The 18,937-nt window shown below is 40.2% G+C and overlaps 2 protein-coding genes across 8 annotated transcripts in view; both read right to left on the reverse strand.

Annotated features, from left to right (window-relative positions):
• Positions 1-18,937, reverse strand: part of LOC140849278 (serine/threonine-protein kinase TAO1-like) — a 135,688-nt gene that overhangs the window by 53,820 nt on the left and 62,931 nt on the right. The window contains exon 1 of one of the 7 annotated variants that reach the window (XM_073236277.1): positions 11,238-18,122. The exons of 5 other annotated variants lie outside the window; for them this stretch is intronic. The gene's annotated coding sequence lies outside the window, so the exon portion shown is untranslated. Of the gene's footprint in view, positions 1-5,755; positions 5,850-11,237; positions 18,123-18,937 lie in introns of those variants that run through there. One more of the 7 variants, XM_073236273.1, reaches the window with a different exon arrangement.
• On the reverse strand, positions 6,648-9,743 carry LOC140849260 (transcription intermediary factor 1-alpha-like). The gene is given in 8 exon segments (XM_073236250.1): positions 6,648-6,787; positions 6,790-7,004; positions 7,006-7,218; positions 7,220-8,253; positions 8,356-8,879; positions 8,882-8,971; positions 8,974-9,707; positions 9,709-9,743. Coding segments are annotated over 8 exon segments (2,985 nt in total).

Below are 18,937 nucleotides of genomic sequence, written 5' to 3' on the forward strand. Positions count from 1 at the left end.
CTCCTGATGAAACCCTTTTGCCTCTTCCTCCTTCTAACAACCAGTATAAGCCTCAGTGACTAGTGCCAAATTCCTCTACCACATATCTTACAGCCGTCCTTTCCTTGTATTTCTAATTTAGCAAATCAAAAACACTGCCAAAATACTTAATAGTTTTAACACAAAAATCAGTACTCTCCCTTCTCTTTCCTTTAGAATGCCACCAGCTTAAATTTTTTGTATATATACATTTTTGGTTTTAGTATGAACTTTTAAAAAATCTTAGTTTGATCAGGCCTTTCTCCAATCAAAAGTCTTCCAGAGTTTGATATCACCTATAAGACAACATATCATTTCTTAGCCTTACATTCGACTCCCTCGGCAGTTTGGTTTTGACCTTCTGGTCTCATTTCACACCATCTCCCATAAAAATACTGTATAAATAAAAGCCCCTGATCATGTCTCACCAAACTAAGGCAATAAAGAGAATATATGCTCAGGAATGGGACCTTTCTCTGTTTTTCTGTCTGGTCCTCAAACCAAATGTTCAAAGCCTTTATTTATAACCCAAGTTTTATCCTATGATATTCCCAGGGACACAGGAAGTCCTGACATCTCTTCTCCTCCTTTTTTTTTTTTTCTGAGAGGGCATCTCTCATATTTATTGATCATATGGTTGTTAACAACATAAAATTCTGTATAGAGGACTCAATGCACAATCATTAATCAACCCCAAGCCTAATTCTCAACAGTCTCCAATCTTCTGAAGCATAACGAACAAGTTCTTACATGGTGAACAAGTTCTTACATAGTGAATAAGTTCTTACATGGTGAACAGTGCAAGGGCAGTCATATCACAGAAACTTTCGGTTTTGATCACGCATCATGAACTATAAACAATCAAGTCAGATATGATTATTCATTTGATTTTTATACTTGATTTATATGTGAATCCCACATTTCTCCCTTATTATTATTATTTATTTTTTTAATAAAATGCTGAAGTGGTAGGTAGATGCAAGATAAAGGTAGAAAACATAATTTAGTGCTGTAAGAGGGCAAATGTAGATGATCAGGTCTGTGCCTATAGACTAAGTATTAATCCAGGCTAGACAAGGCAACAAAACATCCACGGATGCAGAAGATTTCTCTCAAAACAGGGGGGGTGAGGTTCTAAGCCTCACCTCTGTGGATCCCCAATTTCTCACCTGTTGGCCCCCCTGCGACTGTGCCTGTCTTAGGTTGTTCCTCCCTTGAGGAATCTTACCCGTCTCTGGCTAACCAGTCATCTTCCGGGGCCATACAGGGAAATGTAAAGTTGGTAAGTGAGAGAGAAGCAATATTCTTTGAAAAGGTTAGCTTTTTACTTCTTTGCGGATTTATGCCCTGTGGCTTCTATGCCCAGCATTTGTCTTGCGGTATCTTTACCACTTGGAAGAATTATGATACTTGGTAATTTCTATATGAGGCATGAATTCTACTTAAGGGTTGTAATTAGGAAGGAAGAAGAAAAGCTATAGAAGTAGCAGATGGAAGAAAACATGGGAAGATTGATTATTTCTTTGACACATCTTCTTGTAGAGCAACATAAGCATGTATAGTCTTTAAACTACTAATTAAATTGCGGACACACATTAACATAATAGGAATACAGCTACATAACCAAAGCAGACCTACTCTCCTCCTCCTTAACAGACACTGCAGTGTAAATAATTCCAGGGTTGTTTCCTTGGTGTCAACTCTCTTTACCTCTACTAAGACTTAATTGCAAAGAAAAACAAAAGCCTACTACTGCTCCTTTATTGTACCTTCTATTTCTAATCTCAAACTCCCAGCACTTTCTTGTTTTGTGTATCCCCAACAGGTATAGTAGACATGAAATTCTACAGGTTGCCTGTAAATTATATAGAAGTAAGGCCAAGTATAAGGAAAATGATCAGTTGGGAGAGTTTTGTCCTTCTCAGCTACATAGCCAGACTAACTGATTAGAAAAACATCTGAGAAAGAAGACAGTTTACACTTTCATACAGTCTTACGCACCCTCGTCCCATAAAAGGTGAACACGGACAGGGATGTTTGTCCTTCTTACCATGCATTATTTTCATTACTCAAGAAACTTCACTGAAGGGTAAAGTCTGTAGGAATTTTGACTTTACAAGACATGCTACAGAATTCTGAGTGCTATTCTAATCAGCATCTCAATCTACAACTTAATGGTGTTTAAAAAATAGACCTTCTTTCCCCCAGTTCATGCAGAGTTAGTGATAATCATATGTTCTTAATTTGAGTTGCAGAATTTAGTTCTAAGCAAGACAACAATTTTGTAGTGTGCCCGTGAGATAAGATTCATCCAGAAATACTTAGAAATCAAATAACTGAAACAATAGAGGTTGCATCATGCACATTTACAGAAAGAAAAATACATGAAAAAGTCACCAGGGAGTACTAAAGATACCCTCAAATAATGAGGCTTAAAAGCCTAAGAAAATTTAAGGAGTAACAACAGAAGACCAATAGATGTTCAGAGACAAAGATAATTAGGCATTTTAAGTGGCTGTGTGGTATAACAGAAAGAGAATGTGATGTGGAGTCAGAAAGCCTTGGTTCAAATGTGGGCTCTGCCACTCACAAGCCACAGGCCCTGGGGCACTTCATCTCTAAGACGGTGAGACTTGGAGGGCTGAGACCAGCATGAGGCCAGTGAGGCACAGGTCTCAGGGGAACTTTGAAGAGGAGGCAAAGAAACTCACTAATCAAGATAAGTAATATTTGAATGCAGCTCTCAAAATTGAAATTAATGCCAAAAATAGCCATTTAGAACAAAATAAAATTTTTTATCATGACAGGATCCAATTCTGCACTTACTTGCACGACTTACACAGCTTGCCTCATCTTAATCCTGGCCCTGTCAGATCCTGCATGAATTTAAATCTTTAAAATATTGCATGAAATGTTATTTATTTTAATTGTGTTGTTTTTTTGGCACTCCCTTTAATTTTGTGCCTGGGGTGAGTGCCTCATGTGCCTCACCCTAGTCCCAGGGCTGCTCCTGATCTGACATTTCTCATTTGTGCAAACAGTAACATTGGAAACCAAAAAACACCATTTTCATGGGGTTGCTGTGAAGATCAAATGAGATACTTGCATATGTTAAGGTAAGGACTTTTTTTTTAGTATTATTATTATTTTAGGAAGAGTTGGAATAATCAATGAGGCTGAAAGATGGCATAACACAACTCCCAGAAAGCAGCTCTGGCCAGTTGTCCTACTTCTCTCTCCTATTCCGTGCCAGCTCTCTCTGGGCCCTTTAGTCTCCTACATGGTTCCGAAATGCCTTCAAGAACAGCCTGCTCTGTCCTGGGCCCCAAGCTGCACAGACAAGTGTTACCGAGTACAATGGATAAGGATGGGACCCAGCAGAGGACATACACAAGGCATCTTCCTGGCACATTAATTCTATCCATCTTTTTGAGAGGAACACACATGGAATAGAAAACCTAAAATAAACAGAAAAGCTAAGATTCAAAAAGAAACTTCAGTGACATTTCACATTTGTAGCAGGCCAAACTGGGCTATGCCTCAGACTTACTGGGAATGAGTTCCTCTCGTTTTTAGGGCTTACTCCAGGGAAAGATAGGGAAAGACTGAAGTCCTGGTCTTGGGGCATCCATCCCAGCCCTGGTTAGCTTGTCCATATGTTCATTTGACAAACATCCAGCCCACTGATTATGTGCCAGACACTGGAAATCTGGAGACAAAGTATAGCCCCTGTCTTCAAGAAGCTATCTATCTGGGCTATCAGAGTATCAGAAGAACTGTACATATGGTAGATGGAGGCTTTCATTCATTCAAAACATTCTCATTGGGTGACACTTGTTAGGCACTGTTCTAGGCACTGGGCAGAGAGCAGTGAATAAAACACAAACATTTCTCTGTACTGTAGAGCTCATATTTGAGAGGGATTCTTGGGTTAGTCCAAGACTAGTCTAGGAAAGCTCAGACTTCCTATCTCATTCCAGCGCATCAGCATGGTAGACCTAAAAAACCTAGTAGGAAATCAAACATGAAGCTACAAGTTTTCAATTTCTTCATAAGACGATCTGTTCCATGATCCAGTAGGGATAAATAGGCCCTCCAATATCTGAGAGAGAGGGCTCCTAGAATCATGATAGGGCCAAATGGACATCTCTGTACAGATCCTTGGGAAACTGCAACTAAGGTAATCATTTATTTTGGGCTACTCTGAATTTTCAAATACAAGTCTACGCTTCTTGAAGACCAATATCATCTCATCACTTATGTCTCTCTCTGCCCTCTTAGCCTGGGCACTTAATCAATACTTGATTTAATGCAGGATATGAACTGAATAATATTTTCTAAATAAGTTGTGTCAGCTGTAGATATCCTTCCCCTAGCCACCACATAATGAAGTCTGTGCCCGTGGATCAGAAGTAGGGTAGTTGCACATATGGAAGAAATGGTTAAGGCTGATGATCATATACATACAGTTCTAGTTCAAGAGCACAATGAAAATGTACTCATCCTCAACCTTTTCACAGAGGCAATAAAATGGTCAAAACACTGCCACAGTCATAAGATTATTAGTTGTCTTTATATAATGTCTAATACTTTTCAAAGCTCTTTCAAAATCACAATTTCATTTGATTCTTACATCAAAGCTATGAAGTAAATAGGGTGAGCAATACCATTTCAGGGATGAGAAAACAGATACCAAACAGGTCTCACCTACAGTCACATAGCTAACCAGTGAGTTTAGGAGAACAGCTGGACTCCCATCGTAATGCTCATTCCGTAACACCAGACTATGGAGATAGAAGCATTGGTTTCCCAAGTTTCAAAATGCCTGGCACACAGTAAGCTCGGACTGTCTTATTTATCTCTGTTACCCCAGCATCTAGAACAACACTTAAATGAATGAATGAACAATGAATGGATGAATGGTAATGAATGGAGGCATGAAGTAGTGGCAACGCTGAAAGAAGGCTTGACTCACACTGTAGCTTTACAGGCAGCAGCTTTCATAAAATGACATGAAACTGATTTCACAAATGCTTTTCAAAGGCTTCTAAATTGCTCTTTTTACTTCCTTACCTGATTAGCTTTAAACCAAAGGAGATGTTTTTCCCTGACCTATTTTCAAAGCTAATCTTTAAATCCCTAGGTTACAAAATCCTAAGGATGAAATATTTGTTCTGTGAAATAGTATAATGGTTCAGGCAAGAAAAACTTTAAGAGTGTAAGTATACTGATTAAATTCCCAGGATTCAAGATACTGAAAGTTATATTAAAATGCCTTAAGTGAGATGAGTCTCTATTGAAGATAGTTGAGCTGCCAGTATTTCAAAAGTTACTCAAATCATAAACCCAATTACATGAGAAGAGTAACAGCAGAGCGCAGAAGCCAAACTGAAAAAGTAAAAATCAGATGCTTCCTTTAACAATAAAGGCTTTATGATACTGGATCGTGATTGAATTTGAATACTTAAGTGCAGTTTTCTGATTGAAAACAAGAAGTTTAGCATTTCCAATCTTCTGAACTTCACCACTTTTCCGTTCCCGCCATAAATGAATGAAGCTGGGGTTCAGCTTGCATAAACTTGCTCTGCACAACATCCAGCACAATAGTCATTGTCAATAAATGTTAAACAACACATTTGGATAATTCCACAGGTAATTCTACAAATTTGGATAATTCCATGTCCTGCAAGTAAGGACATGATTCTGTGATGACTACTGAGTACGTTGATTGACTCACCAAACAGTGATTTTTCTCCCCTTCTTCACTGAAGTGTACACATCAGGCTTTCTCTGCTAGAGCTATCCAACTCTTTTCTCTGCAGGCTTCACTCAACACATTGTGCCTCTTTGTATACATGGAATAAGATCATTTCTCTACAGAGAACAGAGCCATGTTTGTCTTAAAATCTGTGCTATAGGATACTGGGGATTTAAAGAATTAACCCACGATAAAATTGGAAGAAAAATAAAAATAAAAATAAGAATAGGAAGGGACTCCCCTAGATCTAAATCCTCATTTTAGAGCAAACTCAAGCCCAGAGAGGAAGAATGAATGATCCCTGGTTCAACATCCAACTGGGGGAGTCAGCAAGACTACAATCCAGATGGGTGGGGGTGCACAAAAGTGCAGTCACATGTGTATATAAAATATATATTTAGCCCCAATAAATCAAAGTAACCTGTCCCGAACTGCAATCATCCTTTTGCTACATACAGTGCTATTTCGGTGGAGTACTGCCACTCAGATGACTTCATCTCTAATTTTCTCCTTTTGGTTCTATTTTAAAGAACACATTTTCACATTGAACTATAACACCAGTAACTTAGCCTAAGGAATCAGACTCTCCCGATAATCAGACATTATCAGACACTACCTCCACTACCTCCACCACAGTCTGACTCATCACAGAGCTATCTCCTCCCATATTCCTTGATTTGAAAGCTAAACCCAAGAGTAGTGTAGTTAGGATGCATTCCAGCTCTGGCTTTGATGCTCCTTTGGGCCCATAGAAAAGTCAAAGAATCTTCCTAAAACATTTTTTTTCTTTGTAATGATGTTAAATTACTCACAAAATGTTTATTAAAAACAAAACAAAAGTCTAAAAACCAGCACATGCCAATGGTGCTGCTTATTTAAGCAACTGGCGTTCCTCTATGCTTTTGAGGCGTTTCTTCCGGGGCTGTACAAAGTCATCATCTGTATCATCACTAAATTTATTATCTTCTGATTCATTCCTGAATTCTAGTTTAGGAAACCTTTTTTCTGGTAAAGGTTCTTGAGGAGTTCTTCAAAATAGTTTTCAAGTTTTATGCCAGCGTTGGCTACTTCTGAATCAGGCTCATTGAATTCAGCACAATTTTGAAAGATCAATCTAAAGTCAGCTACAAAATCTTCAGGGTTTGTGTACATAGAAAAATCTTCTTGTAGTCTTTTCTTGATGGTTGACAAGTCCATTGGATTTTTAATTATTTTGTAATAATCAGGCAGTTAGAGGAACTGGATCTTGAAAAGCCAGGCTCATTTCATGGCAGTAAAGAAATAAAAGTAGGCGCTCACACTTCCTTATATCTATTGGTGTTAATTTAACAAGGACTTCTGGTTTCTTTTTTTCTGAGTTGTGACTGGGAGCATCACAATCATATTCAACTTCTGGTTTAGATAAGTCTCGGCAGAAAGTGCAGATTCATTCTCCACTTGGTGGGTGCATGACAAGAAAGATGGAATACTTTGGGACACTTATCACAGCACAGGAGCTCCCCTCCATTCTGACAAACTGCACAACAGTCCTCATTGGGGTCGTCTTCTTTCTTTGTCTCTCCAACATGAAGCGGTGACTTCTGGGAGGCATCCAGCCACTCAGACTTTGCATATGAGGAATTTTCCTGGTGACGTCCAGGTTGATCTCCTGTGCTATCAGGAGCATCTGATCTTAGCACAGACTCCTCAGAAGCAGAGCTCTGACTGCTATTTAATAGCAGGGAGGTAAGTATGCTTCTTGGATAATTGGTATTTTGAGGCCTAGATTCTTCATCTGATTCTTGTTTCACTACAACAACAGGAAAATCATAATTTTCAGGTGGTCCACTGTTTTCTTGTTTTATTTGGATTGGCTCCAACATGACCACTGGGACTTTGTGTGTAGAATCGGCTCCCGTTGGTTTGCTGGAAGAGCCAGAGCTTCCTCTGCTCCCCACACTGGAGGCACTAGGTGAACGTATTGGTGGGTGTACACTAGTCATAGTAACAGGTCCTGCAAGGCCTGGAGATGGTACTGATGAATTTGGTGACTGGACGGTTCTGTTTGAGGGTGGTCTTGGCTGGCCATGATCTATACTAGGATCTTTCTTCACAATATTGTCCAGCATAATAGTACTTGAACAGTCAATATCTGGAAGAGAAGGAAGATTGTAAGAACCTCCCACTGGTGAGCTCAAATCAATCATAGGTGAACCAAAACCTTTGCCATCGTGTCCTACTGCACTAGTAATAGTGGGACTGGAAGGAGTAGAGGATATGCTGCTGGCAGTTGACGGGGCAGCCTGTCCACTGCTGATCTGCCACTGTTTTATGGCTTGTTGAGCCAAGAAAGCCATCTGCAGAGGGTTGGGCTTTATTGCTTGTCGTGGCACATTCTGGTTTGGTGGATATCTCAGCTGTTGAGGATGAGGAGGAAGAACTGGTCCATTAGGTTTGGGGCTGTGATTTTGAAAATTTATCAGATGTGGAGGGGTTTGCTGATGAGAGATGGAAGGTTGCTGGATGGGCCCCTGCACTCTAGGGTTTGGTAAACCCACAGGTGCTGGCCTCCGTTGCACCTGTTGCCTCTGAGCCATTACCTGTTGCTGCATATGCTGGAGTCGTAACTGAGCTAGGCTGATCTGTGTTGGAAACTTGGATAACTGCTTTGAAGATAAACCACCTGGTGGCTGTGAATTCTGTTCCACGACAGGGTTCTGCTTAGGCATTTGTAGCTGACTCTCTTTATCTTCGATTACTAAAGAACCTAAATTGATAATATTTTGAGCCCAGAAACTAGGATCACAGTGAAACTGGATGGTATTGTTGGTCACTGGGGAAGCATCACACCTTGCTCAAAGGAGGTGCCGTAGTCGGTATGTAATCAGTCGCTTGCTGTACAGTAATGCTGTACTACTGCCGCTGGAAACGGCCTATTTGGAAAAATGCATTACATGTTCCAGCTGTTTAGAGAGCCCAGCCACTTCCTGTTGCTGTTGCATGAGTTTCATGCGATGGTCCTTTGCAAGGCTCTCAAGCTGATGCAACAGAGCTTTTCCTTTTTTATTTATTTCTACCATCAATGTAAATATAGCAACTTTAATATCCTGTTTCACCTGCTTTGATTTTGATTTACTTCAATTATCCTGTTTTGCATCTGATTTCCTGTGAATTTTATGTATTTTTTTTTTTCCATCAGTTTTGTGATTAGGGTATGATCACTTTCTGATTCTGAAAAGCTTCTTCTATAAATTGGTATCTATGCTCTTTATGTTCTAATAACTGGCAGTCTCCACATGTCAGTTTGTCACATGTTTCACAGTAAAGCTTCAGCTGCTCCTTATGAAAAGGACAGAACACTGGTCGCTGACTAGTCATACCAACTGCCTCTGGAGATACTTCCTCTTTCTGTCTCACGGTGTGATCTTTTGTGAACTTCACCCTTTGGTGAGCTCGGATGCATGTCTTGCAGAGCCATTCAACACACTCGACACAAAACCCATTAGTTTCTGCATTGTCCTCACAGCTTGTACACACCTGATTAGACTTTTCAACTGTACTGCTGGGAACCTCAGTAGTGTCTTTCACAAAAAAATTATCTATGATGTGTCTCTCTGCACAGTCTTGGCTGCAAACTGGACATCGAATGACTCCAACTTGGGTGGCGAACGGCGAGGAGCCGCTGACCAGCGAGCCGGTGGCGGGGACGGGCGGCGGGGTCTCGGCCGAGCCCAGCATGGGCGCCGGCAGCAGGAGGTAGCGCCGGGGCGCGGGCAGGCAACGCTGGCAGAAGGAGTGCAGACAGGGCAGCAGCTTGGGCGCTCGGCTCTGGATGTTCTGGTGGCACACGGCGCAAGGGTCCAACAGGTTGAGCCGGGCCGCCTCGCCTCCGCGCTCCGAGTCCGGGCCCTGCCGACTCTCGGCCTCGTTCTCCCCGCTCGGCGCTGTCGGGGGCCGCCGTCGCCGCCTTCTCCACAGCCACCTCCATTGTCCTGTCCCGGTCCCCGTGTGCCGCCGCCTGCCGCCGCCCCCGCCCCCGACGACCTCCTCCTCCTCCTCCTCCCAGGCAGCTCGGGTGACCCGAGGGAGGAGGGGGGAGGCAGCGCCGGGCCGAGGAAGCCTTCTCAGGCCCCGGCGATCCGCCTCCCGGGTGGCGCGGCCGGAAGAACGGTGTCTGTCAGCGGCGACCGGCTGCGCCTCGTGAGCTTCGCCAACCGCCGTGGCGCTCGTCAAATCCACACAGCCCGAATCCACTAACCTCCCAGCCTTCCTCTGGGGGTACCCGGCCGGCTGAGGCCCCGCCCCCACCCTCCCTCTCCCAACAACTAAAACATTTTTAAAAGAAATACTGATTGAGCAACTTGCAGAGCAAATATTCTGTATCTGCTGCTGAACTAGACACTTTACATATGGTATGACAATTCATTTTCTAAAAGTGACAGGTACTCTGGGAAGTTTATGATCTTACCAGATCCTATTAACAACCAGAAGGATGGTATAATTATTTTTCCTATTTCACAAAGAAGGAAACCAAGGCTTAATTAGTTCTTACATTATCTTTCCTATTTTACAGTATAGGATCCTGAGGTTAAAGAAGCCTTACCGAACATATACACAATGGAATACTATTCAGCCATAAGAAACAAATCCTACCATTTGCAACAACATGGATGGAGCTAGAGGGTATTATGCTCAGTGAAATAAGCCAGGCGGAGAAAGACAAGTACCAAATGATTTCCCTCATTTGTGGAGTAAAACAACGAAGCAAAACTGAAGGAAGGAAATAGAAGCAGACTCACAGACTCCAAGAAGGGGCTAGTGGTTACCAAAGGGGAGGAGTGAGGGAGGGCAGGTGGGGAGGGAGGGAGAATGGGATTGAGAGGTACCATGATTAGTGCAGATGGTGTGTTTGGGGTCACCAGGAGAACAGTGTAGCACAGAGAAGGCAGGTAGTGACTCTGTGGCATCTTACTACACTGACGGATGGGGCCTGTAATGGGGTATGGGGGTGGGACTAGATAATAAGGGTGAATGCAGTAACCACATTGTTTTTCCTGTGAAACCTTCACAAGATTGTATATCAATGATACCTTAATTAATCAATCAATCAATCAATTAATTAAAGAAGCCTTACGGAGGATCTGCTTAACACAACCAGCTGACTGGCTAGGAGTGGCAGGGCCAGGATTTAAACCAATATCTAGATAACTCCAAAGTCTGCCACAGTGGACACCGTGAGGTGCCTTACAGATGGTTCCTCAAGAATGGAACAGCTGGGAGTGCTGCAGGCACAAAGTCTGCTGCTCTCAGCACCTCTGGGGTCTGCTTTAGTTAAAGAAAGCTGCCTTGTCCAAGATCATGTTCCTTCCTGGGGTGCCTGGAATCCAATGGCTGGTCAATGAGGTATAAATGGCCCTCATGTCATTATATAAAGCAAAACAAGTAATTCCCCAATTTTACACAGAATGCCCTATCTCCTTACCTTAAACAAAACTTTGTTCTTCCTGGAGGCCCTGCTTCCTTCTGTCTGGAGGTTACCTGTTTTTCCCACTTTCTAGGCCAACAGGGCCAGGAAAAAAGAGAGATGAGTGGGGTGAGTGGCGGTATTCCCTTGGATAAAATCATATAATCATGCTGATAGTCACTAGCACAAAACTAGTTTTCAACACCAACTGGGCTTTCAGGCTCACCTATTCTTCCTTTTGTCTATTACAAGCCAGCCCTTATTTCCATTTCTCAGATTTTTCTAAAACTCACCACTCTCTTCAATACAGCTGTTAGTCCCTGCTTTGCTTTCTTCTTTCAGTGCACAAATTTATCTCTTTTTTCACAGAAAAGAATGTCCATCAACTATGATCTTCAACTTCCTGCCCTAATACTATAAAATTATGTACATCTACACCTACCCTTGTTGCATTCCTCCAGTCTCAAAGGACTGCCCTTGACCCTACGCCCTGCTCTCTCTAACTGGCAGCTACTGCATGAATCTTACCTTCTTATTCTTCTCTCTTCAACCTCTTTCATTTTACTGGCTGCTCTGGTTAGTAAAGCATTTACTTATTTTCTATCCCCCAAAACCAACAGCACCGCCACCACCACCAAACCGTCTCATCCTTGTGTTCTTCTCCAGCTATTCTCCACTTCCTTGGCCGTATCAACTCTGTCTACTTTCTTACTTTTCATTCATTTACTTATTGATACCTGGCTTTGCCCGGCCTGCCTAAAGTCATCGCTGACTTCTCATCTAGCCCTATCTTACTTAACTGGTTGTTTGCATCTGATACCAAAGATTAGCCCCTACTTGAAACTACTATTTTGTTTGTGGGACAACATCTTGGTTCTCCTGGAACTTCTTGGATCATTCTTCTCCATTTCTTTTATGGGCTCACTCTTCTTTGAGCACCTTTTAAATAGCAGGGTACTCCCAGGGTTCATCCTCAGTCCTCTTATCTTTATTACTGAGCATTCTTGTCCTAGGAAGCTTACCCATTAGTAATTTCAACTATTCTCTTTGTGACAATGACTGCCAAATCTTTATTTGCAGCTTAAATCTCCCATAAGTTTGACTTGCATACCCTTCCTTATATTCTCCTTAGTTCGTTTCTACTGGTATTGGTGTCTACCTACCTAACTTAGAAACCTAACAGTCTTCCTTCACTTTGCCCTTTCTCCCCACAATCAGTAACTAAGTATTGCCCTTTTTAACTTCTAAATGCTTTTTAACCCCCTAAATATTTCTTGAACCTATTTTCTCTAGCCCCTCCCCATCATCACAGTGCTAATTTAGGCCCTTATTGTCCTTGCCTGAACTACTGCAATGGCCACCTAACTGGTCTTCCTGGTTCAAGCTTTAATATCTTCAAGTCCACTTTCCCACAGTCAACTGAAGGGTCTGTCTAAAACTCATATACGATTGGATTGCTCCATCCAATGCTACCTATAATAACAAAAACACCAAATGACCTGTATGCAACATACCTTTACTTGGCATGATTCAAACTTTGCCAGTCTCTCTGGCTACATCAATCACTACTCCCTATCTCCAGCTTTATGCTCAGCAACACCTAAGGACTCATAATTTCTCATGCACATCATGCTACTTCCTTACTTTACTTCAGGTCACACTGCTGTCCCTTCTGCCCAGAACATCCCCATTCTTTCTCCCCCTACCTGGCTAACCCTCTCTCATTCAAGACTCAGTTCACTTGTCATATTGAGGATGTCTTCCTTGATGCCAAAAGGATTAGGTGTCTCGCCTGTGTTCCTGTGATACCAGTACATATCGCTGCCATCATAATTCTACATTGCTTCAAAATGGTTTGTTTATGTGTCTATCTCCTTGTTTTGGCAACAAAACTTGGTAGCTTAAAACAAGAGTCACTTATTTTGCTCAGGAACCATCAATTTGGGCAGGGTTCAGTGAGAATGGCTAGTCTCTGCTCCATGCGGTATCAGCCAGGGCAGCTCTCCCAGAGCTGGAGGATCTGCTTCCAAGATGGCTCATCCCAAGGGCTAACAAGCGGGTGCTGGCTATTAGTTACTTTCCACCTGGGCCTTTCCACAGGGCAATTTAGGCTTCTTCACAGCATGGTGGCTGGGTTTCAAGAGTGAGTGATCCAAGAAACAGGAAATGGATCCTGTTAGTTTCTTAAATTGGGTACAATTTCTGAATAGAAAATGAATAGATCTCTGCCACACTCTATTGTCAGACAGGCACAAAGCCCAGGTTCAAGGGGAGAGGGCATAGCCCCATCTTTTGATGGGGGGAGTGTCAAAGAATTTAGGGGGGCATGTTTTAAAACTACCACACTCCTTTACTGGACTATGGGCTCTTTTAGGACTCACAGACATGGCATGTGTCTGCTGAATGAATGGATTCATTCCTGGACCAATTTGCCTACATGAAACTTCACAGTCTTAATCAGTCAATTGCACCACGGAGGTTCATTCTAAACAACTCAGCCACATCAATTAGTAAGAGGATTAAGGCTCAAAGGAAATTAGGCTTAAAGTCTCATAGCATTTTAGAAATGGGAGGGATTTATGAGCTAATCAAATTTTTTAGTCCATTTTACAAACAACAACAAAACAAAGCAAAAAAAAAACTGAGGTACATAGAAAAAAGAAACTATATGGGTCAGCTATATAAAATAGCAATGATTTAGATTTTGCTGAATATGGAAAACACATGCTATTCACTTGCTCAGTTTCTTCTAGCAAGTCAGAGCTAATTAAACTTAAGAATCTGATTGAGGAGAGCTGTTAATTTTCTCTTTTAAAGGAAGACACTATTTACTTTTGCAAATTCGGTCCCATTACAGCTATTATTGTAATTCAATTATTTGATGACACCCTATATGTCTTGGTTAAAATGTTTTGTGGCACCGACATGCATCTAGCCATTAAATAGAATATGAAGAAATGCATAAGACCTTAGTTATTAGACATCTTTAAACATGTCCGATTGAAACACATGTGAGCAATAGAAGTATCCGTGTTTGAATTATTAAATATGACTATTAAAGTCAAAAGAAATGAAATAATTTGACACCAGTAAGGATCAGGATACAAGCCTAATTCTAAAAGGTGAAATTTTGACTAAAAATAAATAAATAAATAAATTAGTTAACTGGATTCAGAGAGATATCTAGGTATAGCTTTAGAAGTGCACATTTAGACAGACCTAAAAATATTTAATCTCTTCTAAGGCTTTCTGAGGAGCCTCTAAAACACTAGGTAATCTTACGTAAGTTATGACTGTGACTACCAAAAAAAGAAAAAAAATCACTGGGAATTGCCAATTAACTGAACAAGCAGTAGCATTTTACCAAGAAAGTAAAATCATTTTTTCCAAAGAAACGAACCTTTTTCTCGGAATTCTTCCGTGTGGCAGAACATTCAGGAAATTGCATTTCCTAAATGTAATTATCTTATAAATTAGACTGCTTACATGACTTCATTTCAAGCAATCTGGTTCTAAGAAGGACACAATTCTAATTTAGCAATTCCATAATAAAGATAAGTTATATAGGATGTTGGCTTTACAAGACAAACTATGAGGTATATTAATATCATTATCTGCACTCCCTACCCACTGTTTATGCAGGTACTACTTTTCACCCAGTATAACATCTGAGAAGCTGCAAAGTCCCCTGGACCTTATCAGTGACAAAGGGAAAGTAAAAAACAAAAACAAAAAAAACCCCATTCCCCAAAACCCCTCATGTAACCTATCTGAGACACCCGAAACACCCATCCACAAAGACAGCATCTTTTTTGTTTTAAAAGACTGTTAGACTGCATCTTCTATGTTAAACTATTAAAACAATGGCAGATTTGTAGAAGAAAATTTTGCTTAAAACTTTGATCAACTTAGGCACTGAGTATTCGTGCTTTTGGAATTTTTTGCCTTCTAACCTAATTGGCATGGGAAAGGGAACTCAGCATGGGCCGTGCTTTGCTTTTAGTCACAAAGGGCGAAAAACCAGCCTTGCAAATGTATGTTGATGAAACGAGTGACATTCAAAGTCCACTCACTTGTTTTGGAGTAAACAGGGAAATATTTTACTCAAAATTTCTTCAAAGTGATTTTCTGGAAGTTATTTTGGCAACTGAGTGAGACTTGAGTTCCAAACACTCCACACAAAAATCTGGCAAAGACTGGATGTAGGTGAGAAAAGGATTCCTCACAAGCTCCCAGTGATTTTTCAGTCCTGAGTTGGGAAGCTACTGCCCAAATTTATTCTTTAGACAGACTGAGTTAAATTTCTCCCCTTGCTGAATTCACCTTCAGGAACCTGCTTTTTGAGAACTTCAGTAAGTCAGAAAATTTTAAGACATGTTTGGTACAGCATAATGGTTAGGAAAGCAGACTCTGGCAGCAGACTGGGTCTGAATCCTGGCTCTGCCAATTATCAGCTGGGTGCTCTACAGCAAGCTCCTGAGACCTCTCTGCACCTCTGTATCCTTACGTGTAAAATATGTAAACACTATCTGTACCTATTTCTGATGATCTTGAGTACTACATGAGGTAATACACATAACAAAAAGCATCAGAAAAGTATCTAACATGCAGGAAGCTCTTTAAAAGTGTGAGTCTCATTAGTACAACAGCTGGACTTTAGCTGCAAAAACATAGTCTATCAGGTAATGATGTTTGATTTTACCCCTTGAAATTTCAGTTCTTTGTATATAAACCGTAAAAGGGCATCTTTCAGAAATGTTATGCTTTGCTGAATGTTTGCAAGTTTGAAGCAGTTGCCTTTGTCCTTATTGATTGTCTCGGTAACGATACAACATAATCCTTCAGTTCGGAAATCTTTCCAAACACTTTTCCTTCTGACATGATTGAAAAGGTCCAACAGAATATAGAATAATATAAATAGTCACTGTTTATTTCTTCCTGTAGTTTGGTTTCAATTTTTAACATTAAACTCTTCAATTCATCTGGAATGTATTTTAATGTGAAGTATAAATTTTGGATTTAAATAGTGTTATTAAAATGTTAGCCAATGGTTCCAAAAATTTTTCTTGAATGAGCCAACTTCTCCACTAACTTGAAAATCTAATACATGCCAAAATCTTATACGTGCTTATTACAATAGTTGCCTATTTACTTATTACTGTTCTCCCACGGGAACTTAAGTTTCACAAAGAAAGAGACTCAGTTACTTTGGTTCACCACTGGTCACCAGAGTTCTGCTACTGGGCTTTTAGGAATGAATGGCTGAAAAAGGCTTTCCTCTCCCAATCTCTGAATGTGATTACTGTTATTACTGATTTTCTAAAGATAAACAGATGCAACATTATTGAAACTAATCTGAACTGATCATATCTATGATTCTTTCAATATGCTGCTATATTTCCTTTGCTAATATTTGACTTAAGATTTTGTATAGGTAGCTTTAAGTGAAGGTGTTCTTAATTTTTATGAACAAAACAAAGTAGAATTTGGTCATAGCCATCCTAGGTTCATAAAATAACCTGAGAAATTTTCCATATTTTACCATGCTTTCAAATAAATTAGATAGCACAGGAAATACCTGTTCCTTTAGGCTTTGACAGAATATGATAAATATATCTAGAATTTGCACTTCTGAGGAGGAAGGAATCTTTCTTTCAATCCGACTTTTGTCAATCTCATTCATAGTTTTTGCTGTATTAAGTCAATTTTGGTTATTTTAAATAATCTGTTTTTGCTTATTCATTTTGTAGATTGAATTTACTGTCATAGGGTTAAAATTCCTTTTTTATTTTTAAAACAGTATTAAAAATTTTGCAATTTAAAATAAATTCTCTGCGCATCTATGGTCATACGTTTCTTCTTTTTTTAAAAAATATTTGCTTCTGGGTCATGTTATGATTGGATTTAAAAAATCAACTTAAATCCTTGTCTTCTAACAGAATAGGGGAGTCACTGTGGTAATGAATATGTTCAGTTTTAATGTTAAACTATATTCTTTTTATTTTATGCTTCCAAAATGTTTTCGCCTTTCCCCTTCTCCCTGAGCCATACTGATTAAGAAGATCCTTCCCCCCAGCTTTTAGCCAATTTATTAGGAAGCTACTCGTTTTATTTCTATTCTAGTTCTGCTTATTTTTAACCTTCCCTTACCCTGCCTTTCTTTCTTGAAGCCAATAATAAAACAGCATTTTTTGAGTCTCCTTGCAACCTTCCCTCTTCCATCTGCCAAATTACTGAAATACTTTAGAATCCCAGATCCCTGTTATTATTGGTCCATTATATTATTCTTTTTATGAAGAATGATTATCAGTAGTATTACGGTTTACTCCTATACTGTTATTCACAGTTAATTCCATACCACTTGAAAATACTCTAATTTCTTCCCCCTATTGAGTTCTTTATTCTAATTATTTGTTTGTCTCTACTATATCTTTGCATAATTTTTTTCAGAGCAAGCACATCATGAGTGGGATATTCTGCAGGTTTTCAGTAACAAAGATGATCTTTTTGTTCTCCTTTCAAGAAAAGATGCCTCAGCTGGCTGTGCAATTTGAGTGACAACCCTTTTGAAGGTGATGCTTTCACCCTTTCATCCTTTCGACCTTTCCCTCTTCCCAAGGTGATGCTCCTTTGCTTTTCCTATACAGTGCTACTAGGTAACTGGATACAAATGTATTGTCCTTCTTTTGTGGATAACATCTGCTCTTTTACTCCTGCACTACCTCCACATATCTGGATGCTGATAGTTGATTCATTTTTAAGTATAACAATTTTGTTAGAATACATTTAACAGTGAATTTTCATCCTCATTATTTTTATTTAATAAAAGCTTTATTGAGATATAATTCACACAACATAAAATTTCTTCATTAGTATTTGCTGGCACCCAAGCCCTTTGATGTGATGATTCATGACTCCCTTTAGCTAAGGTGGGGGTGAACATGCGATGTTTAATATGTAAGCTCAGGTTATCGTCTTGAACCTGAAGCCTATCCAATGTATCCCGAAGCTGCCTGCTGTTGCCCTACTGCTCCTCCTCCCTGCTGTTCTACTGGCTGCATCCTGGAACTTACTTTACCTTTCTTTATACTCTCCTCGCTTTCTTACCAGGTTTCTCGACTTTCTCCATGGTTTTACCAGGACCAAGCCCCAGCCTTCCTCTCCTCTCATTCTCTATACTCTTCCTGGTAAGATTTCATCCACTTCCTGGCTCCAAATGTCATCTATATGTGAGGGTCTCAAGCCCCTCCCCAAATATTGCTTATACATAAACATTCTCTCATTACTAACATCTCTTATTAGACACAGTGATTCTCAATTACAGGGATATCCTGAAATCTCAGAAGGCGCATTTATAGCTTGAAGAAGCACTTCTGTTGAGGAACACGTGCCTGTCCCATCATCCAATGAGCTGACCATTCCAGAAGCCTGGGAGTCATCACCGTTAGACCCGAGGATGGTATCTCTCCAGTTCACCACCTTATCTAACAGAGAGTCTAACATATAGCAGCCCAACAAATACCTGTCATAGGGATGAATTCAGTCACTAAATTCTGTGGTTTCTAGTTCACATCCTTTCAACTCATCCTCTTTTCATCCACACTATCGATCCATGAATAGTTACTAAGAGTGCATGAACACCATGAAATTGTACCCAACATTTGATGTGTATATAAAAATTTTTAGGGTAATTTGCAGATTTCCTAAGGAGTCAATAA

This window comes from Manis javanica, chromosome 4 (assembly GCF_040802235.1).
Source record: "Manis javanica isolate MJ-LG chromosome 4, MJ_LKY, whole genome shotgun sequence".
In the NCBI taxonomy this organism is placed as follows: domain Eukaryota; kingdom Metazoa; phylum Chordata; class Mammalia; order Pholidota; family Manidae; genus Manis; species Manis javanica.